The following is a 26,843-nucleotide window of genomic DNA, read 5'->3' as shown; positions in this document are numbered from 1 at the left end:
TCAAAGCACTGTGGGGTTTCGGCAAACGGGTAGTCTGACTGGACATGCATTGCATGCACATAACATTTTTAATCGCAAGTGACTGTTCAAATATTAACAGAGATGACTAGTGCAGTGACCGTATAAAAGCCATTGTGTAAAGAGTGTTCAGGCACCGTGTGGATTGCAATGTCAGATAATGTGACAACTGGACACAATTTGCGATGGGTCTGCACAGTATCCTATGGGGCACAGCACTAATGGTGGAACAGGAGCGTGGATAGATCAGTTCCATCAACCCCAGGGAAATTGTATACAGTTCAGGGCTCTGCTGTATTTTGCATGGAGAACACATGCACAATGAATAATATGCAGTCATATGCAAAGGACATGCACATTTGTCACTGCATCAACTCACTGCAAAGGCTGATCCATCGATTGTATCGCAGAACACAACTGCACCTCGTCCATCTCGAACATCTCAGCCCTCCCATGGACAGACCACCACCTCATCCAATTTGCCATTCCTAAGCGCAGGATACACTCGTATGCCCCACCCGCCAAAGTCAGAAGCTCGAAAAAACTAACAAATCAACCTTGCACTGCTTCTCAATATCCCTGAACTTAAACCCCCATTTAACAACAACCCCATCTTTCTGGCCAACACCTATGCACACATGCTCATTCAAGCCATTGCATCCATAGCCCCCCTAGAAGACAAAAAAGAGATAAAATCAGTGCACTCTAATTCATGGTTTACGGAAGAACGATCTGCACTACGCACCAATAAGCGTTGAGCTCTAGCCAAATGGCAATCCTCGCCCAACCAATCCTAATCTAAACGAATTTAAAGAGATCTCATCCACGTATAAATAAGCAATGTTCCTAGCCAAATCAGAATCATTCAACCATAGAATCTCCAAAGTGAACTCAAAATCTAGGGAAATGTTCACTATCTTCGAAGATCTCACCACCCCTGCAACTACCCCAGATGAAATCGCCAAAGAAAAAATGTGATGTTCCAGCATTCGGGACGCCCTCATCAACAAAGTCAAAATGCTCTAAGAAAAAATAATAGCTCAGCGCAAAGCCCTCCCCAATCGGGACATTCCAGATCAGCCCCCCACACCTAAACTTCTCTCTCAAATACCCCTCTTCGTCTTCAGAGACGTCACCGAAACAAAAGTTACCCATCTTCTCAAACATATCAACCCTCCACTTGCAAAGGGGACATTTGGCCCCCTACCATCATCAAAGAGTGCACAGACTCACTCACCCCCATCACCACAGCATTCATTAATGCATCCTTCTCCTCTGGAATTGTACCACAAAGCCTAAAAGAAGCTTGGGTTTGCCGACTCATTAAAAAAAAACATCCTAGACCCCGCTTGCCCCAACAACTACCGCCCCATCCCTACTGTTCCCTTTCTCCTCAAAATATTGGATAAAGCCGCCCACATCCAAATCCAACAATATCTGGAATCCAATGCCATCCTAGGCAGAAGACAATCAGGCTTCCGCAAAGGCCATTGCACAGAAACCGCCCTCTTAGATCTTAAGAACCAAATCACCAAAATAATGGATACTGGCAACCCTGCCCTCCTGCTCCTCGATCTCTCCACTGCGTTTGATCTTGTTGACCACAATATCCTCACTTCCCACCTTTCAAACGCCACCCACTACTCTGATAAAGCCACCTCCTGTATAAACTCCTTCCTAGAAGGAAGGGCCATGAAGGTCTACTGACCAAGCCAACACAGTCCCCACCACCATCAACTGTGGAGTCCCTTAGGGCTCATGCACTGCACCTACCCTCTATAACCTGTTCACCAAACCTCTCTTGACTTGTTGGATGTGCTCGGCATAGCATACACGAACTATGCTGACGACACCCAAGTCCTCCTCCCCCCCCTTACTGGAGAATACGACCATGACGCAGAAGCTCTCCTCCATATATATATATATATATATATATATATATGCCACCATCCAAACTTGGATGGCTATCAATGGTCTCTGCTTAAATGGGGACAAAACTGAGATCATCATCATGGGCCCCAAGGAAGTTCTTTCCAAACTCAACACTAAATTCACCATCGACCACACTAATATATCAGTCTATACATATGTAAAGACCCAGGGAGTCTACTTAGACTCTACACTGCCAATAACGAGACAGGTCCGCACCATCTCCTCTGCCTCTGCCCACACCACAAAACTTACAACATAAAACCCTTTCTAACCACTCAAAACTGTGTTTCCATAGCCAGAGCCACAATAGGAGCCAGACTCAATTACTGCAGTGCCCTTCTGCCAGGCACCTCTACAGAAACCCTCAACAGGCTCCAGATAATACAAAACAAGGCGCTCCGCGTAGCCCTACACATTCCAAAAAGTGACCATATATCCCAGGCCAGACGCGAAGCACACTGGCTCCCGGTCTAGGGAAAGGATCAACTTCAAAATTCTCACCCTTAAGCACAAATGCAACAATCTCTCCACCCCATCCTACCTATCAGAAACTATATCCTAAAAACATATCTGCCCGCCCCCACAAGAAGCCACCATGCTAACCAACTCTGCATATCCTCCATAAAAAGTGCCAACGCTGTTGGCATTACCTTCCCCCACATAGCACCGAAACCCTGGAATGCCCTCCCCAATTCACTCGGAGCAGAACCTTCTTTATTCGCCTTTCGCAAATCCCTCAAAACCACACTATTCATATAACCCTCATTACACCCCGGTGCCCAAGCCATCCTCGTCCGGTGAACGCACTAGCTGCACCATATTTGCCATCTTCCATATACCTTGTAAAACCAAGATTAACCTTAACTGCAGATATATACCACCACTATGTACACTGTAACTCCAAGACGAACTGTAAATGCATATTTCAATGTAACTAAAAAGCCTTCCTTTGTAACCAGCAATGTATACATGTAACAGCGCCACAAGGCCCTTGGGCTGATGTGCGCTTTAAAAATGCGAATAAATAAACAAAATAAAGATGTCAAAAATATGTTCAATGCATGGTCACTTGTCGGGCCATGTTTGAGAATGACAGGAGTGTTTAGCCATTTGTTTTATTTTTTTAATTGTGTTTAAACTTCTAAAAATAAACCTTTCACAAACATGGAAATGGTGAACTAATACAAAGTACAAAACAAGTAAAATAAATCAACAAACCATTTCCTTAATATCACATAAGTGCAGTAAAGTTCATGAATTATCTTAAAATCATCCCATTTTTTCAAAACGCACAAAAAAGCATGCAGAGACACAATCAATTTCACTCCATTAGTCCACATAAGTTTAACCCGGAACATCTCAAAGTTCTAACGAGCCCAGATATCACAAATGAATGTCCTCAAACTCCACTCAAAACAATATGTTTTAGTGTTTCCTCAACAGAATGCTGCAAACAGAACCTGCAGTAGGTGTTAGTGTCAAATCCCATTTGCTCCTGCGCTTGATAGTTGGAAATTCATTCAATCCGAAGGGCATCTAGACCACGCACATTTTCGGGCAAAGAAATAAGGAAATGTATGGGAGGATATCTCCTCCTCTTCTTCTGAAGTTTACGTATTCCTTATAGAGGGAAAACGCAGACAATAGGTCTGAATTTTCGGCCCAATCCACCAAAAACAACTTTTTTCAACAGTTTAAGAGTAACCTTCAGTTCTTCCACTGATGAACCTCTCAAGTACAAAATCGTACACATTTCTCCCTTTAAGTCATTGATTGTGACTTCCGACTGTAAGGTGGACATATTACCCAGATTTTGATAGTGAGTTGTTCAGTGGATTGAAAAACTTGCCAAATTCAGCCAGTTTCTTCCACAAAGCCCTTCCTGCTAAGGAAACCAGACCCAACTCATGCCTTATCACCACATTTGGCATAGAGTTGGCAAGACCCAGGTTGTTTTTCCACAACTGACACTGTAGTATGTTAAGGTATAGCTCCATATCGAAGGGCACAATGTCAAACCCATACAGAATGGTCGGCTCAACCTTCTGGAGGTAAAACCTGATTAAAGGGAGTATCGACACAACTGAGAATAAACTCTCTTCATTTGAGCAAGGAGAGGAGTGAATCCACCCTTCAGGAACGCTTTCCAAGACTCCCTAGAATAGGTGTTAGTCAAATTGTATCCCAGGTATGTCATTGATTGGACTCTTTCTAAAAGCTGCGACGCCACCCTCCAAGCAAAGGTCTTGCGACGCCATTTGGCCAAGAAGACGACCGTGGATTTTTGCCCATTAACATTTAAGTTGTTGTTTACGGCATAGTGGGTTAGCTTCCTATGGAGACCAATCGGGGTGTTGTCAAATAAAAAAATATCAGCAAATGCAAGTCAATTGAGGATCAAAGAAAAAGTGCAAAAGTGACCACTGACTCCTAAACTGCGTTCAGATCCGAGATGTAAAGGTTCAACAGAGGTGTGCCAAGAGGCAGCCCTGCCTTAGACCCACAACAGTTTGGTAAGGGCCTGAAACGGCCCGCTCCCTGGTCAAACTAACACTCAGCACCGAGTTGCTGTGCACCAGCCCCAAAAGTTGGACTGCTCTCAAGGGAATGTTCCATTCTTTGATTTTCTTCCAGATGGTGCTCCGGCTTACTGTGTCAAAAGCATTTGACATGCCTATGGATGCCATGTAAATCGGACCCACCACTCCTTTGTTTACAGCTACCAGCATGTGCGAGAGGACTGTAGCATTTAGGGTAGTCCACATGCCAGTTTGTAACCCCACTTGATAACAAAAGGATAGGTTTAATGGTGCTATCTGGTGAGAGAGAGAAGCAAACATTTTACTGGTTGCATCCAACAATGCATCTGCTTGAAATTCTTCGGGTCTATGTTATTACCTTTTTTATGCATCAGGATTATAGTTGACTGTTGCCACGTGCGCGGCACCCAGGGAGTTTGGTAAACACTTTTGAATAGGGCCATCAAAGGACCCGTCCAGACCACCAGATCTTTCTTTGCAAGCATTGGGGGGATGCCATCGGAAACAGGAGCTCTAGAAGATTTTGCACGCATTATGGCCCAAAGAATGTCATCTTCCTCCCATGGGGAAGGACCCCAATCACTTCTGCATGATGGAAATATTGAACGTGCAACCTCCCCCCTGGGCAGTGCAAATATTTCCTTGAAGTAAGCAATTCATGTATGCTCTGGTTGCCCGATTTTGTTCAATATATGCTTCCTTTTTTATGGATTTAACATATCCCTTGTAACAAAATGAATTGATGTTTTTGTCTTTGCTGTAATCTAGTGTTGGCAGTGCAAAGAGCCTCACGTTTCTCAAATCATGCCTTTTCTGTTTCCTGGCCAGCACTATTTATAGTCCTACAAATGCTGATTATTGTTGGTACCCGTGTACTTGCCCTTTCTTGCCAACAACCCAAGAAAGCTTTTCAAAGCTGAATTGAAAGCCTCCACCGAGAGGCTCTCGAACAACGTTCCCTCCCTCCTAACCACTCAATACAAGATGTTAAGGACTTTTCTACACGCACCTTTGTTCCAATTAAGTCAATCCGCCTCTCACTGGCCTGACAAAGGCAGTAGATCGAATTGTCGAGCATGTTGGCAAAGGTCAGCTCAAACACAAGGCTGAATCGAGGTGTGCCGGGTTACTAAAGCGCTTGGGTGAAAAAAAAGGGGGGAGGTGGAAAAAACCCAAGAAAACACAAAATGGGAGTGGATGTAAAAGCTGCTGCACCCTAGAGGGACTAGTAGGTACCTCGAACCTACTACCAAATTGCATTAGAAAGAAAGGGGGGTGACTCCTCATTCGGGGTGCGCTGCTTTTGGCAAAATTTGAGTAGGAAACAAATATTGCAAACATACATAAAGTTTGAAATAGTTTTGCAATAAGTAATATTCAGACAGAATGTCAAGACCACAACATTTTTTTTTGTTGCGAAAACATTTATAGTAGATTGTAAACAGGTATGCAGACACATGTTTCGACCCACACGGGTCCTTTTCAAGGCAAACTGTTTATTAGATGATCAAAAAACCATATAATATAACATTAAAGGGAAACGAGAAGCAGAGATGGAAAACAAATCATATATACCCGATGAGTTAGGTTAGGTACAAGTGCAGTCCACCAAAAAAATGTGAATAGAAGAACACATGTTTACATAACACACAGATATGGATAAAGGGCCAAGTGCAACAGAAAGAAACGCAGAAGAACAAAAAATTGTAATTTAAAACAAATATAACAATGCATTACCAATGTAGATGATGAATATCGTCATATCCGGAACAGGATATTGTGGAACCAAGCTACCCAAACAAAGTGTGGGATAGGGAGGGGGGGGTTCCTGATTAGCAGTCAAGAAGACTCGGTATCACATAGTGTTGTGGTTCAATAGAAGACCACCACAAAAAAACAGTGAATGAGTTTACTATTTACCGATCAGTGTCACACACAGTTAGTTATATTTCAAAAGATAGAATGAGATCGAGTAGCATGCCAGACCCATTTGGGTACGTGTGCCAATGCCAAAAGATTGATTCGGTGTCCAACTCCTACTTCCTGTCCAAAATTAGTATGAAAAAAAAAAATTAAAACCAACCCGCGGTGAACATAAATAAAATAAAAGAAAATGAAGGTGATCCATGAAGTAACCAAACCCGTTGTGACCACTATGCAACATGTATAATAAGAAAATGGGAATAAACCCTTATATGGCTTTCTCTGTGATTCCACACACACTCCTGATATTGCAAATTGCGGAGTGGTGTTCTCATTATTTCTTGGCAAGTTTTGATGTTAAAACACTTTACAAATCCATTCAACACAATTTGGCACTTGATACTATTGACTTCACGTTTCGTACCCATTCAGCTTCATACACGCAGCATGTTCAAATGATTAAAGATTTTCTGGCATTCACCTTAGAACACAACCAGTTCTTATTTAACCAACAATATTATGTGCAGACGAAAGGAGTGGCCATGGGTGCAAAGTATGCTCCATCTCTGGCCAACCTCTTAATGGTTTTTTTTGAGTATAACTATATTTTTGGTGTTCATGAATTCAACTCGAATATAGTTGTTGAGGTACATAGACAACGTTTTGTTAATTTGGAAGGGCACAGTTGAACAGTTTGCAGCTTTCTCAGACTATTTGAATCAGAATACGTTTGGTATTGAATTCTCTGGACATGCGAGCCCCAACATGTTGGAGTTCTTAGACTTAAAGATTGAAATCATCAATGGGGTTATATACACACAGACATTTAGAAAACCAACTGCTGTGAATGCCATCTTGCCTGCCTCGAGCTGCCACAGATGTTATAAACAACATTCCCTTTGGAGAATTTCATTGTGCCCCTCGTAATTGCAGCTCCCAGACTGCATATGAACAGGAGTGTTTATTGATCAGGCATAGGTTCTCAGAACAAGGTAATTCAACCCAATGTATCAATAAAGGCTTTGAATGCACCAATGTGATCACGAGATTTGATTCTGACTAATCACAAACCAAAGGACACTCCAAATCTTACTGAAGGTCAGTTCAATACCAAATATGCTCAGTATAGTGGTAACATGTACCAATTGCTTAACAGACACTGGCATCTATTATGGTGTCCAGTCAACTGGTCGAAAAAAAACTGGTCGACTGCAATTTGGTCGACGCAATTTGGTTGAAAACCAAATGGTCGAATTTTTTTTTTTATTTATATATTTATTTTTCGGGTTTTCGTTTAGTAAAAAAAGGGGTTTTTAGAGAAAAAAAAGGGGGGTGGAGGGGGGACCCCCCCAAAAAAATGAAAAAAAGGGTTAAAATAAAAAATTCGACCATTTGGTTTTCAACCAAATTGCGTCGACCATTTGTCTGGTCGACCAATTTTTTTCGACCAAATGTCTGGCAACCATCTATTATGTCTTGATCCTGATCTTTTTTGAGATGCTTACATCTCAAAACAACCAAAATTGATTTTTACTAGAAATAAAACTCTTAGAAATCATCTTTGTCCCTCGTTCCTTGAAGCAAAGCTTGCTCATACACAGAACATCACATGGCTCAAGCCTAAGTCGATGGGTTTTTTCAAATGTGGAATGTGCAATTTTTTCCAATTTACCTTCAGCACGAATGTGTTCACATGTCATCACGGTCTGAAAATTCAGATTTGCGACTTTTATCAATTGCAAATCACAGTATATAGTCTATGATATTTTAGGTCAAGTCGAGACCCAAAATTGCCTCTTGCAATCCACTGGCAAACATGTCACCAATTGGACTCTGTTAAAGATCTACGGTTCATTGGATTGCTTCAAGCTCATGCCCACCTAAGAGGGGGTGACCGGCAATTGCTACTCCGTCAACTTGAGGCACGGACCATTGCCAAACTTAGATGTATCCGACTAGGATTAAACAAAGATGCTTAACTGAATGTCTTTCTTTAATAACAATGATTGCACTGCATTAATGTTTGTACAGTCTTCCCTTGTTGGCATTCATCTTTTTACTTTCTCTTCCCCCCCCTCTTCTTTTCACTCACATTATGGTGCATTTCCCCGTCCCAGGTCATATATACATTTTTTCTCAACATCAACAGCACCTCCACAATTTTTTCCTTACTTGTATTTCTTTTTACACTACTTGTACATATCAGTTTTCCATTCCAACCTATTAATGTCGTTTCACACATATTTTGCAGCAATGGTTTGGCCTTTGGTTTACTTCAACCAATATTATTACTCTTAGCACATATTAAACATTAACACCATTATGGTTAACTAATCGGTTTTCTTATTGCGAATCGCATCATTTGTATATGGTGTTCTGTCTGTGAGATTCTCTCATATTTTGTTTCACTATATCACGTGATGGGGATGTTTCATGTGATCGTGCAACCACACGCAATACCAGGAAGTATTTATTTCTTCCGGACAGATGCCGTTCAGCTTTAGAAACTAGCAACATACAGCTTTTCAGGTAATTTCCATTAAGAGCTTTTTTTATATTTTATATAATATAGACGCTATTGCTCTGGCCCCATTGTTTAGCTCATCATCTCTGTTTATATCCACAGGAATGTTCGCCTACTTGCTTACGCATAGAACTATCCCTTTTTTGACCATTTGGAGGTCTTGAAGTTATTATTTCTAGCTTATTTACGGTAACCCATAGAAGGGTTTATTCTAATTTTCTTATTATGCATGTCGCATAGTGGTCACAACGGGTTTGGTTGCTTCATGGATCACCTTCATTTTCTTTTATTTCATTTATGTTCACCGCAGGTTGGTTTTAATTTATTTTTTATACTGTTTTTGGACTGGAAGTAGGAGTTGGACACCTAATCAATCTTTTGGCATTAGCACACATACCCAAATGGGTCTGGCATGCTACTCAATCTCATTCCTTCTTTTGAAATATAAGTCACTGTGTGTGACACTGATCGGTAAATAAATAGAGAACTAATTTGCTGGTTTTTGTGGTGGTCATCTATTGAACCACAACACTGTGATACCGAGTCTTCTTGACTGCTAATCGGGAACCTCTCTTCAGCCCCGCCCACCTTTTTTGGGTCGCTTGGTTCCACAATATCCTGTTCCGGAAATGACAATATTCATCATCTACATTGGTAATGCATTGTTATATTTGTTTTAAATTTCAATTTTTCGTTCTTCTGTGTTGCTTTCTGTTGCACTTGGCCCTTTATCCATATCTGGGTGTGATGTAAACATGTGTTCTTCCATTCCCATTTTTTTGGTGGACTGCACTTGTACCTAACCTAACTCATGGGGTATATATGATTTGTTTTCCATCCCTGTTTCTTTTTTCCCTTTAATGTTATGTTATATGGTTTTTTGATCATCTAATTCACAGTTTTGCCTTGAAAAGCGCCCGGTGAGGGTCGAACCACATGTCGGCAGACCTGTTTACAATCTTCTATAAATAAGGTTTTTGTAAAAAATGTTTTTGTGGTCTTGACATTCTGTCTGAATATTACTTATTGCAAAACTATTTCAAACTTTATATATGTTTGCAATATTTTTTTCCTACTCAAATTTTGCCAAAAGCAGTGCAACCCGAATGAGGAGTCACCCCCCCTTTCTTTCAAAGGTCAGCTCAAGGTTAGTACCACAGGGCAATGATCGCTACCAAAGAAGGGGGTACGCACAGGTGGCTCACACCTAGGACTCAAAGTGGATGAAACATAACAATTATCAATCCATGATCGCTTGGTTCCCCTACACAAGGTGAAGAACGCCTGATCAGAATCCTCCTCTCTGGGTAGACCTATTTCTTGACCCCAGTTGTTCAAGTACTCATCCCACATCGTGGCAGGCACAACGTCCATAGGGGGAAGAATCAAAGGCCTTTGATCATTGTCCCTACATTTAAACCCATCCGTGCAGCTGGCATTGAAGTCACCGCCGTTAATGATGGTGCAAGGTTTAGTCACTTCCAACCATCCCTCCAATAACCTGTCCAAAGCCTTATGAAAACTGACAAGGTGTCTATCAGGATTCCAACCTACATTCACAAACAAAACCTCCTTTGTTCCACCAGAAAAAATCACACAGCCAAAAGATCTTTACATTGAGTCTTCGCTTCATAATGGCAACAATGGTCAATTGCTATGGCCAGGCTCCTCCCCCCCCGCACTCCCAGAGGATGACCCCTTCTGGTTGCACTTTTGCAGTAGGTATGAAATCCCTTCAACTCAAAAGGGTTTGTGGCCATAGATTCTTGAATCAGGAGTATACACATCTCTTGGCATCCCTAGTTAGGTTCATGTAACCACACACATTCCATGCAACAATTCGTGCCCCATCCTAGAGGATGTTCTTGGAGGATCGTACCTTCGCACACCTTTTAACTGCTTCTTCCTAGCATGACCAGTCCTCCATAGATGCGTTGGGTACTCCCCCTGAAGTGTTGGTGTTTGAGGATGAGGCATCCACGGTACAAGCTGGTGATGAAGGGGCAAAAAAGTCAGAAATTGGTAAGTACAATTCAAATGGCTGATAACCCAGCGTTTTCAGCAGTTGTCTTTCTCAACAAACAATTTGCACAATTAAATTAGATGTAAAATAGCATACAAATCTCTTGACCCCATTCTTGGAAAAAACAACTCAAACTATATTATCAGAGCGCAGTGCGCACAACATTGGAATTGCCTGGAATGCTGTCAACGTCATACTTCTGTTCATAAACATTTGATAATTCGTTTGTAACTCCGAGCCCATGACAGCGTCCTAGAACCTGTTCCGCCTACTTTGATCACTGGCGTTGATGCATACTGGCGCCTATTGCAGAGGAAATGTAGAGATCTCTGCAACAGGGGTAGAAAAATGCCCAGAAGCGCCCTGAAGAGCCGCGCTCGCTATCAAAACAACCTCCTCTACATGTTCCGTGGGGCTGGTTAAAGAATTTTCTGGAGTCTGTATGCGATTACATAGAAAGGTGGTGATCTTGCTTTGTTTGGTGGTTGCCTTTTTCTTGGGCCTCGTAGTCTGGGCCCTGTTGCTATCGGAGACTGTAGACACACAGGAGTTACATTGCAGCTGTTGGTCTAGCGCTAAGTCCTTGACTGATCCACTCTCCTATAGTGTAACTATGAAGTTCTGCACACTTTTTTTCTGCCTCTTAATGTTAGGTGAAGGCAAGTTCTTTCTTTTCCTTTGGTCTTGGCCCTTCCTTTTTTTTCGTTGTCTTCTAGAATGTACTTGCTAAAAATGCCCATTGTTATTTGAGAAGGAGGTTTCTGTTGCGGTCAAGAATTCAATAGCATCGTCATGTGGTGCATTAGCATCCCCAGGACCATGCTCCTCTTCCATGAACTGGACCTCCAATAAAGCTGTTGCAGTGTCAGGCATTCGACTTTGGTTTGACAAGCTGGTAATTTCATGTACCGACACGACACCCGCTATGTCTTCAGGAGGAACCTCCCCTACATTACCACTGTTCAACAAGATGTTGTCAGGAATGCGACCCTCGAATTCGGGGGATTTAGGCACACATGAAAGGCTCTCTACACCTCCCTGCAGTTTGGTATCGAGAGTGGCCAGTATTTTAGCATTGTCCTCCGCAACATCTTTGATGTTGTCGTAAAGTCTGAGCAATGATTCTAGCACAAGGTGCAATGCTGATATAGAAGCTGGCCCCAATGAGTCCATTTGCAAGAAAATGGCAGAGTTGTATCATCGCTGTGTTGCAGGGAGTGAAAAAGTCTTAAGTCTATTAAAAATAGATCTCTGCTTAACTGGGGATGGGATCACAGAGTTGTATAACAGGAGGCTTGACGACAAGACGTTGGTGTGGGTAGAAATCCCACCCCTATAGGGGTTGTTCTAAAACCCCTGTTAGTGCCCTCCATAGTCTCACAGCGGCGTTCAAATGGTTGATCCAGTACCATAGAGTCATTAAAGGTTGATGGCACCAGCTGTAGAGCTATTTCCCCTTTCTCCACTGTGCCGCTTGGTTTCTGAAGAAAAGACCCCTTGTTTGTCTTGGAGCTTGAGCACATTGGAGAGTGAAAACTTGAATTTGCTAACTCCGCCAACAAGGTTGATCAATGTTTAGAACACATGGACATGATGTGAGACGTGGCGTGATTTGCACCGTCAGTAACTGATAAGTTAGTCGCTAGTGTCTGATTGGAACAGATATGGGGTGGTCTGCCCACTACTTCTGAAAAGATGGAAGGGAGCAATCCAGATCTGCACATGCCTGCCCTCCTTCACCTTCCTGTACTTGGGCCATCAGTGGAGGTAGTGTGTAGTTCAGTACAGTGTACTGCAAGAGTCCAGTCCGTTCTATGCCCCTTTGGTCAAGTTCTTTCAGGGCCACCAGACCCTTTTCAGTGATCAACATTCTGCTGCTACGTAATTTTGCTGCAGACGTAGGTAGGCATGTGTGATGTATAAAATGAGTCCAACAAGCAAACATCAACGGCCAAGCCTGCTCAGTCAACTTGGAGTTTACTGACAGCATGGAAGAGGATATCGGTGGAATCAGTCTTCCTCTTTCTGCTCCTCCACCGAGCTCGAACCACAAGACCAGTTTTGTCCACTTGTCTCTTAGCTATACGTCCATACAAACTGATAAATATATTTGTTTCTTTTATGGCACCTCACTGTCCTATTTACATTTTCAAAGCTCTTTTGATGTGTGACCCTTAAGCACACTTAAGTGTGCTTATTCATGAAATCAACAGTTCAATGACTTGCCTTCAACTGTAGAATAAATAAATATGCCAAATGTACAATTATTAACGGAGATGAATAGCACAATGGCATTATGTTGTCAATAATATTTACTGTGTTCAGTGAGGATTGCTGAATTAGTAAGTGCTGGCTGGACACTGAAGGATGTTCTGTGGGACTTAGTAATATTCTAATGAGCATTGTGCTAAACATGGAGCAGGGCGAGTACAAGCAACTCTTTCAATCTGGTTATCTGTCCTCATTGATGGTTCTGGAATGCCTATATGGAAATCGGATGCACAATAAAACATGCAGTTACAAGTACACAACATACATATCCGATAGACATGTCAATAATACAATGTCTAGCATGCCCACTTGTCGGGGTGATGCCCAGTCTTGTCTTACTATGAAAACCATATATTAAAGATTCAAGTACCATTCCACAAGTGTTGGGTGATAGATCTCATGCAAGGAGACCACATTCGGGTCAGAAAAGATGAGGGAACAATGAGGTAGAATAGAAAATTATATCAGCAATGTCCCAAATATGCATAAAGAGACCCAAGTGAATTGCATAAGATGTTGCAATGAAGTGTATTGTATTTTCTTGAAGTACCTATAACAACTATGCCGTTCAATACTTGTATTGCATGTCAAAATTGCACAGGGGAGATTTAAGAGAGACTCTAGAGTGCAGCTTAGAGACAAAGAGCCAACAAAATAACAACTGTGCCACTATGAGTACATTGAGATATTCCCACTGTGTGGCTCTTTAGAAATCCCTAGGTAGGCCATTTAAAATGGAGGAAAGAGGAGGATTGCTGCAATACAAGGAGAGCCTTTCACACATTTTGTCTCTTTGCCTTCCCAGGGGCCAGTGGGTCTCTCAGATTTTATCCCAGCAGCTGGTTTACTGTCATTCTTTGTTCGATGGTGCAGTTGCGCACTCGTGTTGAATCTTACAGCACGTTTCAACCATGATATGATATGGCATTTATAACGCACCTATACACAAGTGTTTCAAGGCGCGACGAGGCAAGGGGGGGGCAACAAAGGGAGGACAAATGACGATCCTACTAGGCCAGGTGTCATTCGGATCGCGCAAATGCATGGGAAGGGGAGGAAAGGAAAAGTGCATGGGAAGTGGGGGAGGAAAAGTGCGCAGGGGGAGGGGAGAGGGGTAAGTGCAGTACATGGGAAGTGGAATAATAAGACACATAAAACAGCCAGCTAGAGGCCAGTGCAAGGAAGTGCAGACGTAAGTGCTGGTAGGGAGACTGAAGGGATACAGAAAAACAGTCCCCAAGTACATGGGTTGCCAGGGAGGCAGTGCAGGTGGGTAATTGAAAGGGCCTGGGCCAGAGATCAGAAGGGTGGCCAGGTACCCAGTGCAGTTTCAGTCAGGAATTCAACAAGGGAGGGGAGGAAAGAAAGCAGAAGCAAAGAGGAAGGTTTTGAGGTGTTACCGGAACCAGAGATGGTTCTCCTCGAGTTTCAGGGAGGCAGGAAGGCTGTTCCAGAGCGAGGCCCCTGCCGAAGAGAGTGATCTGCCACCAACTCGTTGCTTGGAGAAGCGAATGACCCTAAGGGAGTTGGAGGCAGATGAGCAAAGAGCTCGAGAGGGAAGATATTTAGGAAGAGAGAGTTGAAGGTAGTGCGGCCCCAGACCCCAGAAGGCCTTGTGTACAATGCAGAGGGTTTTGAACTTAATCCTCGCAGCCACTGGGAGCCAGTGCAGAGATTTCAGTCCTGGAGAGATACGATCCCTGGGCTTGAGGCCAAGGACTCGCAGTCCTGTTCTGGATAAGTTGCAGAGGGCGGAGAGTGGAGGCAGGCAGATTTAGATAGAGGCTGTTACAGTAGTCCAGCTTGGAGAGGACCAGGGCTCTGGAGATGGTGAGCTTCTGGGGGAAGGAGAGGAAAGGAAGACTACCTCTAGGGAGGTGCAGCTGGTAGTGTGACTTCTTAGAGACGTCAGAGATGTGATTGGAGAAGGAGAGTGCAGAGTCGAAGATGACCCCGAGGTTTTTAGCCTTGCAGGTGGGAGTCGGAGGAGGGCCAAGAGGCCGGCCAGAGAGCTACAGGGAAGGAGGGAGTGGGTGTGCCGATGAGTAGAATCTCAGTCTTACTGGCATTAAGGCAGAGGTCGTTGGCGGCACACCATTCCTGGAAGGCAGAAAGACAGTCAGAGATGAGGGAAGGAGAGGAGGAGGCCGAGGGTAGCCTGAAAATGAGCTGGGTATCATCCGCATAGCACTGAAAGTTGGGACAGAGAGTGGCGATGCAGTGGGCAAGGAGTGCCAGGTATTGGTTGAACAACCAGGGAGAGAGGTTAGATCCCTGGGACACCACAGGTAGAGAAAAAGATGTCGGAGCGGAAGGACCCAAGTTGGACCTGGGAGGGTCGGTCGGAGAGGAAAGAAGTCGGCCACGCCAGAGCCTGACGGGTGATACCCAGGTTATCACAGAGACGGTTGAGCAGGATGGCATGGTTGACAGTGTCAAAGGCAGAAGAGAGATCAAGCATGATAAGAACGATAAGAAGTCAAGGGGATGTTCAGGAGAGCAGTTTCCGTGCTCTGACAGCGCTGAAGCCAGACTGATGGTCATGAAGTCAACCAACAGATTCAGTGTGGATATATAAGGTGCTCACTTCAAAGGAAAATGTTACATTTATTGGAGAGTTGCCTCACTTAAGGTGATGGTTCAGACATGTACACACAGCCAAATGAGCCATATGCATATACCATATTTTAATGAAAATCTTGTTGTTCTTAAATAAAATTAGGTATGTTTTCATAACGCATGCTAGCACAATATTGCTGGCCAGTGAACTTTGGAAGGATGGGAACCTAGGTTAATGTGTCGGCATTGGCAGTTGTGACATGCAATATGCATATTGGTTCCTGTAGTGTTTTAACTCAAAGTGGTTTCTTCCTGTGTGTGGCAAGAACAGCAGCATGTGTCTATACAGGAACAATTTTACGTTTTTCCAACCCCTCAGTTTCTTGACAGTTATAAAGGGTATTTTTTGCAGGATTATTGCTGGAATATTAGCAGAAAACTGAGTGTTTGTTAGTGACCCTAATGGGTAATCTCACTACTTTACTGAATGGCCCCTTTGAATGGATTGTGTCCTCCCACGTATTCCTCATCTCATGATCTCATGATCTTATGATACACCTTCCAGCTTCAGTTGCTTCAGAACTTTTGTTTCGACAGTGGGCGCTGTGCGACGATGTGGTCGACAAGATGGCCCTCGAGGGCTTCCATCCTGGAGTCGACGTCATTGTCACTATATATGGTACGCGCATCGATTGTTCGCTTCAGATTTTTTTTTTTCTCAATAGTGAATGCTTCAAAGAATTAAAACGTGCTTTTGTTTTTTTCTGTGCGAAATCTTCGTTCAAGTACTATGGCCTTGTCTACAGCACCGTCAACCCTGAATACTCGGTTAAAAAAGTGTTAAAACTGCAGCTCCAACATGTCAGGTGTGTCTGTGGTGCCTTGGTGTCATACACCGGTAAGGCTTTTAGAGTGCATAAAGGGTGCATAAAGGGAAACGAGCAGAAGGTGGGCCAACTACTAAATCCCCTTTTATAACTCCATCGAAGAAACAATCATATGATGAGTCGAGAGGTGACTCTCCTCGTAGGAAAAGGTCAAAGACACTTATGCGGGTCCCGTCATTCCGCATATTCGAGGAATTTGAAGAAAAGGCATTATACATCACCCACTTAGAGTTCATCGGATTCTCCCTCGGAGAGGAGCATAACCTGTCCAACTAAATACTCCACTCCACCACAGCTGGAGAATTTCAGGCTGGAAATGCTGAAAATCTTTGAGAGAGGTGCCAACCCCCTCGAAGGAGAAGGTAAAAAGCCATGCTCCTGTCGAGCCAAATAAGGCACCCTCAAGCCTGTGACCTAAGCTGGAGACCCTGCTAGATCCTTTGAGATCTGGACACAGCGAGAAATCGTGGAAGACTCCTTAGAGTCGAGAGTCAAGCCCTTTGAGGGCTCAGTCGAAGAGAAGATTGACAGAAAAGTCATTGAAGATGTCGACGCCTTTAGCATCACCATCGTCAATGCCATAAACGTCAAAGTCGTCGACACCGTTGGTGTCGGGGTCAGCGCCTTTACCTTCCAAACATAAAGAAATTCAGAAATCTTACAAACCACTACCTAAAAAGATTTCTTTAAGTCTTTATCCCCAATTTTTTAAGAATACTAAACCTCAGATCAAGATACTCCACTATTTGGATTTGCGTTAAGCAAATCGAATATTCCAGAAAGCCTTGTTTCACAAGAATCCAGGCTAAAGGATTTATGAGAATTTGCAGTCAGCTAGTGCTGTTGACACTTCATATGAGATGAAGTTTAGCAAGCCGGATCCGGCAGACCATGCTGATGCTTCTTAAAGGCATCTGATGACTAGAGTAATTGACTTTATGGGATGGGGCAAACTTGCTCCACCGTTGGAGCATGACATGACGACTTAACAGACTTTCTAGATAAAGGTCCTCAAAAGAATCCAATCCTTCCTTTCCATGTAGCTCTCCAGAAAAGGGGCATGGCGAATTGGGAGGATCAGAGGCGAACCCTGCAGTGAACAAAAACCTTACCAAAAATAAAATCTAGTAGTGACCCTAGCTACCTGAAAGCCTAGTTAGTCAGGAAGCAATATCAACCTCGAAACAGACTCCATACCCTACCATCCCACCAAATGGAGATGATGAGCGCTTCGACGTTTGGGCAAGAAAGGTATTTTCTTCAGGAAGAATGGTGCTCAAGTCCACAAATTCCACTTGCGCTATAACAAAATTCACATTCAGAACGGGAAGAAAGAGACTGCTTCCTGAGTAATGTAAGAGATGGCTAGGTGCGAATCCCTGCAATCGGGATTGGACTCAGCTGATAGCATCAGCAGAATCATGGCGGCAAGCACAGTAATACATATTTACATACAGTAAGCACATATTTGTCTGGTTGAGGATTTGCACCGGATGTGCAGTCCAGGCTTCTCAACATGCCCTTCAACAGCACCCGGCTGTTTGACAGCAAGGCTGACAAAAGCCTAGAGAAGCTGCAGACCTCAAAGGCAGTGGCCAAGTGCCTTGGAGCCTCCATCAGACGGCCACAATCCTTCATCCCAGTGGATCATCTTGGAACGCTTATTCCTTTCTGTTTTACTCAGTTGGAAGAGCGAGAGGACTAGCTGGTCAAAGGGGTCAGAGAAAATGCCATTGTGGTGGCCGAGGGAGAGGTGCAAAGCCTGCCCGAGTAACAGTTACGTTACCATCAGCCGATGATTCAGCTACCTCAATACCTCTCAGAGGTCTTAACCCACAAGACCCTGGTTGGAGGCAGACTCTCACTACATCTGAAAGAATGGCATTATTTCAGATGCATGGGCATTAGAAACAGTAGCCCAGGCCTCAGGACTATCCACCGGAGAGCCACTCATTCAAGGTTCCAAATCTGTTCCTTGTGTAGGAAAGGTTGAGCCTGCTAGAGAAGGGTGCTATAGAACCGGTACCTGTGACGAAGAGGAACAAAGGGTGGTACACTCCCTATTTTCTAATCCCCAAGAAGGACGGAGGATTGAGACCCATTTTGGACTTGAGACGCTTGAACAAGTTCCTCGGAAAGGACAAGTTCAAAATGGTCACACTTTCTCAGATCGTTTAGGCCCTCCAGTTTCAGGATTGGATGGTGTCATTAGACCTTCAGGACACTTATTTTCATGTGCTGATCCATCACGAGCACAGAAAGTACCTGAGATTTGCAGTTCTCATTATCAGTTTCAAGTTCTGTCATTTGGGCTAACCTCTGCCCCAAGGGTGTTCACCAAGTTGATGGCGGTGGTGGCAGCGAGTCTGAGGAGAAAGGGGGGATTCACATCTACCCCTACCTGAATGATTAGTTGATCAGTGCTTGGTCTCCCGGACACGCCCTGGGACATCTCAGCATTACTTGCCACTCTCCCCACAGACTGGGCTTCTCCCCCAATTACAAGGAGTCCCTCATGATACCTTCTCAAAGACTCCAATTCATAGGAGCAGCCCTGGATGCATCCTTGGGAAAAGCTTTGCCACCCGAGTTAAGGGCTCAACAAATTCTGCAGATGGTCACTAAATTCCAGAGTGCCCAACATCTTCCGGCCTTTGACTTTTTGAGGTTGCTCAGCCTCATGGCAGCCTGCATTTTCCTGGTGCCAGAGGCTCACCTGAGAATGAGATCCCTTCAATGGGGCCTCAGGATGCAGTGGGTCTCACTTCTCAGAGAGGGTGACAGAACCCCTTCAGGTTCAAAACAGGGTTGCACAGGATCTTTTTGTGGTGGGCTTGCAAGAACAATATCCTGAAGGGAGAACTTTTTTGGAAACAGTGGCCGGAGTGAACAGTAGTTACGGATTCCTCACTCACGGGGTGGGGAGTCCACACCAATGATCTGACAGCGGTTGTTGGTCTCCATCAGAATCGAAACTACACATCAACCTTTTGGAGCGGAAGACGATCAGACTAGTGCTGAAAGCCTTTCTACCCTCTATGGGGAAAGAATGTCCTGATAATGACAGACAACACAGTGGCCATGTACTATTTCAACAAGAGAGGAGGTGTAGGGTCACTACCGCTGTGCAGAGAAGCAATGCAGCTCTGGTTCTGGGTGCGATTCAAGGAGTAGTCTCCCTGTCAGCAGTTCACCTTGTTGCAAAGGAGAATACGGCGCAGACACTTTGAGCAGGCAGAGCACAATCTCCCACGCTTGGGAACTAGCTCAGGAAGTCCTTCAAGAGATCTTCACCCTTTGGGGGAACCCCTCAAGTGGATCTGTTTGCGACCAGTGTCAACCGAAAGAGCAAACTGTTCTGCTCCTGTGGATTTCCCCCAAGAGGAGCTCTAGGAGATGTTTGTAGTGGACTGGGAGTTTCCACTCCTGAACATGTTTCCACCAATCCCAGTCATTCCTCGGGTGAACTGGAGGTTGAGAAAGTTTGGGAAATCCATGATCCTAATTGCTCTGTATTGGGCCAGGAGGACGTGGAACCCAGACCTTCTGGACATGTCTATCTGCCCTCCAATATGTCTTCCACAAAGAAAGGACTTTCTCTCAGGAGAGGAGGCTCTGGTTCTCCATCCAGAGGTCAGGACACTCAACCTTCACGCATGGTTTCTGAGAGGTTGAGATTTAAGGATTGGGACCTCCCGGACGACGTGATGGAGATTTTGCTTTCAGCCAGAAGGCCAGCAACAAAATCCTCATACCGCTGCAATTGGAATAGATTATGCAGCTGGTGTAGGGAAAAGGATGTGGACCCTTTTCAATGCAGTACACTTATGGTCTTGTCTTTTTTGTTAAATCTGGCTAATCTAGGGCTCCAGATTGGGATCATTAAAGGATACTTGGCGGTGCTTTCAATCTTCAAGCACACCTCAGAAGACGTATCATATTTCAAAATACCATTGTTTATACAATTTCCTAAAGGGCTCACTAATGTGTTCCTTCTGTTTCAAGTCCTAGTTTGGGATCTTAATCTGGTATTGAAATTTCTGATGTGTGCTCCATTTGAGCCACTCCACTCATGTCCATTAAGACTGCTAACATTTAAAACCAGTTGCTTTAACATCAGCTCACATGGTGAGTGAGTTGCAGGCCCTATCTAGTAAGCCAAAATTTACTATTGGAGTTAAAACTTCTTTTTTGCCCAAGATTGTGTCGAATTTCCATTTAGCCCTGAAATTTGTTCTTCTGACTATCTGCCCCCTCATTCTGGCAAGGAAAAGGAAAGGCTACATAGGCTTGATCCCAGAAGGGCTTTGAGCTTTTACATATCTGATGACAAAGAGATGTCAACGCAACCAGCTTTGATTGGGTGCACTGAACACAAACTGGGCTTCCATTCACAAAGCAAACTTTATCCAGATGGATAATTCTGGCTATTTCTGAGTGCTACAGAGATCCATCCCCCAGAAGCTCTAAGAGCCCATTCCACAAGGGACATAGCAACATCTTCTGCTTCAAAGAGTGGTGCCGATTAGACATTTGTGCAGCAGCCGGTTGAGAGTAATACTTTTACGAAGCATTACTCTCTGGATTCATCCTCTAGCCAGGAAGGAGGATTTGGGAAAGCAGTCTTATACTCGATCCATGACAAATCTTGAAACTGAACATTCTTACTCTCTCCTCCAAAACCTAACACTACTTTGGGAGTCTATCATAAAATGGGGAATATGTGGGAGGACGCAATCCATTCGAAGAACAAGTTACTTAACCCTGGTTACGTTCTTTTGACTGGATGTTCCTCCCACGTACTCTTCATCACCCATCCTAACCTACCTTGCTGTAGAATTTCCAGGCATTGAACAATGTGCTCTTTCAGTGTCCAGTACTGTCTGGGACTCAATACTGTTAATTCTGCATGAGGAAGGCGTAAAAACAAACTGAAGCCAATGGGGCTGTGCGTCGAACGCTGGGATGGAAGCCCTCGATGGACATGGAGTCAACAGCATCGACGCACAGCGTCCCCTCTGTCGAAAAAATATTTCCAAAGCTGCTGGAAGATATTTTTATCATAAAATGGAAATACGTGGGAGGAACATCCAGTCCAAAGAACATTACTAGGGGTAAGTAACTTGTTCAACACTTTGAGCACCCGGTTCTTTTGCAAAGATCTATGAAGTCACTAAGTGTATCGTTATTTTAAGCAAAGATTAGTTGTTCATTCATGGCATCCATATAAAAACGTTTCTTTTTTCTTCTTTTGATACAAGTCTTTGACATAAGGGTATGTTCATGTGAGGCCCTTCTTGCAGCGTACCAGATAAGGTCTAGTTTTCAATCATTTTAAAATATGATATGAGTAAATTATCAATACATTAGCACATTCGAATATCTGCTGTTGCTCTGTTGGAGCGTTCTGTGTGCATTTCCTGATAAATTCTGTATCAAGATGTTGGTTTAGACCAGTTTGAAATTGATGAATGTAAGTTAATTGCTCAAAGCTACTGTGAACCGTTCTTGAAGAAATGTGAATTGTACAATACAACTGGCAGTAATCGTAGCATAATTGTAATCATTTTGATAAATTCTAAACCTTTACATTCCTGGTTGTATCTGTACAAATCATGCTTTCTGAGTCTTACTACAACAATGTTTCGAACGCCCTTGATTAGGGAAATGTAATTAGGTTTTGAATACAAAATATGTTTATTCTGTCTCTACATTTTAGTATTCTGAATCCACATGCCCAGAACACATGTTGGTACCCTTTAGGGCAGCATATATATTTTTATGTGCACACCACCCTTAGTTTCTCAGTGTACTCAGTGGAATACAGTGCCTCCAAGTTGCCATCCTTTAGCTCATTCGTAAATTCCTTTTTTTCTACAGCATTGGTTGGAACCTTCACCCTCTTGTTCTGAGTCTCAGGTACTTTTTTCCATTGATTTAAGTGTTTAACTTGTCTATATGATTGGCTTCATTTCTGTTTGCTTCGGGTTTCTTACTTTTATGTTGGTTTATTCTTTTTGGCAAGCTTTCCCATCCTTCTGGTACTTTTTGTTTTTCTTCTTGCGCACATGGTTTAGTTTCTGAAAGCATGGTTTAAATTCTTAGTCATCCTCTATAGGTTTTTCCAGGGTATATGTTGGATGTTGCCACTGATGAAGGCCCAGCCAATTAAAATTTTGGTCATCAACAAACTGTGTTAAAGGTTTACAGACTGCAATATTGGCAGTGTTTTGTTGCTTATGGTTAGCTGGTCTGCCACACAACGTTTATGAATCTTCCTCAACCCTATATTAGGACTTGTGAACCTTGTGGGAACCTTCAAGTCACCTAGTGAATCATCCAAGTATTGATCAATTTGTTTTAAGAGTCCCTTGTCTTAAATGGCATGAAGCATTTGAAAGTGAAAATATATGCAAGGGAATGAATGTTGACTTTTTGGGGGCTTGGCATACTCTGACAAGCAGCCCATATCTCTGCATTCTTTGTAACATGTTTGAGGTTTTGACCACTTGCAAAGGGTTAGCAGATGATCAAAGCTCCACTCCAATCCATTGTTTACCCTTTAAATAATAGTCTATAAATTGCATGCAGTCCCCTTAATTAATTGTTTGACATCCCTCCCCAGGTGTTGTTTTCTGCACAGTCGGGAATGGATGCCTGTACCTCCTTTCTTTGCTTTCTCCATTATATTTAACTTGCCTGCCTCCGTACCCCTGGAGCTTCTGTCTGTCAGCTTCTCTCACTAACACAGGTGGGACACATGAGTTGCCTGAAACATGCTCTCTCCAAGAGCATTAAAGAACAAACTCCAGCACTGGAAGGATATCTTTTCTAGGTCCCCTCCAGGTCACCTAAAGGAATTTGCCAAAAAGAAGTCAAAGCCTCCCAATTTAAGTAGCCCTTTGTTTTCACAGGCACACCAGCAGGACTTCTTCAGTCAAGTGAGTTCCTCTATTGGGTGTGGTCCTTTGGATCCTATAGCGGGCTCCTCCCGTTATATCAGGCTAACTTCGGGACCCGCAGGGCTTTAACCGATGTGGGCGCTGAGGAGCTTTCAATTCCTTTTACAAGGCCTACAAGTCATCTTTTCACAAGTTGGGACTGCAAGGGCATTGAGCTCTGAAGGTGCAGCACTTACTCTAGTTAAACTTTACGTCCCCTTGGGTCATTAATAGTATGTGTCCGGGGGTTCTTCAGAGCCTAGGCTCAATGGTTTTGTGGTGGCCAACAGTTTTCCATGTTACCACCAATTCATCTGTATCATACCTCCTTTTTAATTGGGTGAATTGTAAAGTTGACAGTATACCAGTTGGAGAAATGTGGGACGGAAAGACAGCAGACTGATACATACAATATCCCCAATTCAAAGCGTAACAGTACCGTCACTTATCACTTACAAAAGTTCATCACACAACCTCATCAGTTAATGTTAGTTAATAAACTTCAAACGCCTTAGGAATTGTAGATTTGGACAGTATACCATCAAAGTTGGATGCATGTGGAACGGAATGCCACCAGACTCAAATGAAACGTTACACGAAATCGTCACTTGTACACAACTTCATCAGTGAATGGACTTCAAATGCCTAAGGAGTTGCAGTTTGGACTGCATACCATTAAAGTGGGCTAAAGGTGGACGGAATGACACCAACCCCATGTCTGTAGATTATACAATGACCCTAATTTCAAGCATTCCAAAAATCGGTACATCAAAACCTTACACAAAATATTCACTGCTGATTTTATAATATAGGGTTGATCTATATTGAACACCCCTCCTCCTGTTGAACACATGTGTCCCTCCTGTGGGGCCATGTGACTGAATGCCTTCTAGTGAGGGCGAGATAGCCTGAATTTATTGATTTTTAGCAATAAAGTGATGTGGGTCATTCTGTTTCTGAAAGGGAGGCCTGCTAATCTGACATCCCTTTTATACTGTTCCATGCAAAAAAACATAACCCATATATCTTTGCTGGGATTTTCTCCTGACATCCTCCACTGACAGTGGCAGCAGGGGATGTTTAAAGGTCACATGTTCATACCTGAACAGTTGCTTGGACACTCATTTCCATCAGGCAGAGGTGGATTTTTAATCGTCAGTCTCTGTTTCAAAACATAGTAATGGTGTACTCCAGCCACCTGGTGGCACATTCAACTCATGTCATGGTAGCTACTAATTTCATATTACTGTCAGCACGTGTGGAGTGAAAGTGCTTAGGACCAAGATGCCTCTCTTGCTTGTGCACTGGAACCAGGATCCTTCTCACTGGAGGCGACGGGCCCCTGCAGGGACCAGATAATCCTCCTGGAGTGAAAATGTGGAACACATTACACACCTTGTCCCTGTTGACCCTGCCCAGAACCCGGTTTACTGCCTTGACACGTTCAAGCCTGCTTGCCACACACTACTCGCTTAGATCTGCTACAGGACGTGCAGTGCTGCTTTTGTTCTCTGACATGCTCCTTCAACCCATTGAAGAGTATCACCATCACAACTAGACGGCTGGCGCTCGCTGGTTTAGAAACAATCGACTTGCTGCATCCTGAGCACCAACCCCACCCAACCCCAACAGAAGCATTCTCTCGACATGATCAGAAACCCGGCTTAACCTGTTGCAAGCCCTCAACTCACCTAACCTAATGTGACACAGTCCAGCGGAAGCATCATCTCGACCTGACTCAACTACTGACACAAACTGTTGGGAGCCATCAACACAACCCATCCCAAACGATGACTTGATCCACAAAGTTCCTCCCCAACCGTTTTGAAGTTGATTTAATGCTAACTCATCCTTGGAATACTGGAGTCAAGGAGTGTGGAGTATACCAGGTGTATGGGCGATGAGACTCGGAGATTAGATGAGAATTGTGGTAGAAATGTGGCCATCAGCTGCAGACTGTGGCACGGCTAGGCTAACCCCTGCCTAGCATAATGTAAAAAGAGAACACCGATGTGCCAAAATCAATGTGCTGATAATGCAAATGTTTGGCTTCAAATACAGTTGGTGTCAAAAGACAAAAATTACAATTGAGTAAATCATGTGATGATTTATTTTCCGTTTGATTACCCTTCTTGCCAACACGTGTTTCTACCTTTGCAGTCTTCATCAAGGCAAATTAACCGATTCGATGTCTAATATACACAATGCCATAGTGTCATGACCAGACAATTATCATGGACACATAAAATCATAACATTTCCATTTCAAAATGGTAAAACAAATCAGAACAATGATGTTCGGTACAACGAAGAGTTAATCAATGCCACAGAATGAATTATCCATGTATGGTGCCCCAACGCATGGGGAACAGTTGATAAATTATGACGATCGAAAACCGGGAAGGAAGATGGGGACGGGGGGACAAAAGAGACATATGTATCTGAGTTATTAGATTTCTATTGAGTAACATTCAAGCTTACAGCAGAAAGATTTACTAGATTGCATGTTTGATGACCTTCTCCAATAATATACACATATTATCAAAATTCAGGTGATGGCAATGTCATATAACATTGTGTTAACATGGATCTGTGGTGGTGGGCTAGCCAAAACTGAAAGACCTTCATGGCTCTGCATGCTTCTGCGGTTCTGGTTACGATATGAGACCATGAATCAGAGCGTTCCAGTTGGTGATAACATTGATCTGTGGTGGTGGAATTGCCAGAAATAGAAAACATCGATGTCTAAGCGTGCCGTAAATGACACCTATATTAAATCGTTAAGTAATATCTATTCTAGTGGCGCAGGGTGCGCACCATGACTGTGCCCTCTAGAGCCGGAAGCTAGCTTCCAACATAATTAGTGACATGCAACCTGCAAAACTCACCCGCTGGGGGACTGTAAACTGTCCAAATGTCGATGTGATGGTGAAGCACTTGAGGGTATTCACTCTCCAAAATGACATGACGGTTGCCTTTAAGAATTGGCAGAAGTCACATTCCTCCCTTTCCACCAACAAAAGATTGGTGGCCATCAAATGAGTCTTGTTGATCTTCTCATCCTCCACAACACTCCTTAGTAGTGGCAGCAGCTTCCTTATATGCCATCATCCTATGGGACTGGCTCTTCCTCTTTGGTGGCTCATAAACGCACATATAGAAATGTTAAAATGAATTTCAAAACGGTCAGACGCATGTCTCTTCTACAAGAGATTATTCCAAAAGC

The 26,843-nt window shown here is 43.5% G+C and overlaps 1 protein-coding gene across 5 annotated transcripts in view; it reads left to right on the top strand.

Moving 5' to 3' along the window:
• RAF1 (Raf-1 proto-oncogene, serine/threonine kinase) overlaps positions 1–26,843 on the top strand; it is a 1,232,906-nt gene that overhangs the window by 1,009,354 nt on the left and 196,709 nt on the right. For 3 of the 5 annotated variants that reach the window (XM_069643941.1, XM_069643943.1, XM_069643945.1), the window contains one exon: positions 22,558–22,596. The exons of the other annotated variants lie outside the window; for them this stretch is intronic. In XM_069643941.1, the coding sequence (XP_069500042.1) occupies positions 22,558–22,596 (39 nt within the window). The remainder of the gene's footprint in view (positions 1–22,557; positions 22,597–26,843) is intronic. 5 annotated transcript variants of the gene reach the window in all.

This window comes from Ambystoma mexicanum, chromosome 2p (assembly GCF_040938575.1).
Source record: "Ambystoma mexicanum isolate Mex_15411 chromosome 2p, UKY_AmexF1_1, whole genome shotgun sequence".
NCBI classification, from domain to species: Eukaryota; Metazoa; Chordata; class Amphibia; order Caudata; family Ambystomatidae; genus Ambystoma; species Ambystoma mexicanum.
The sequence above is the reverse complement of the archived record's forward strand: the minus strand, read 5'-3'. Positions and strand labels throughout refer to the sequence as shown.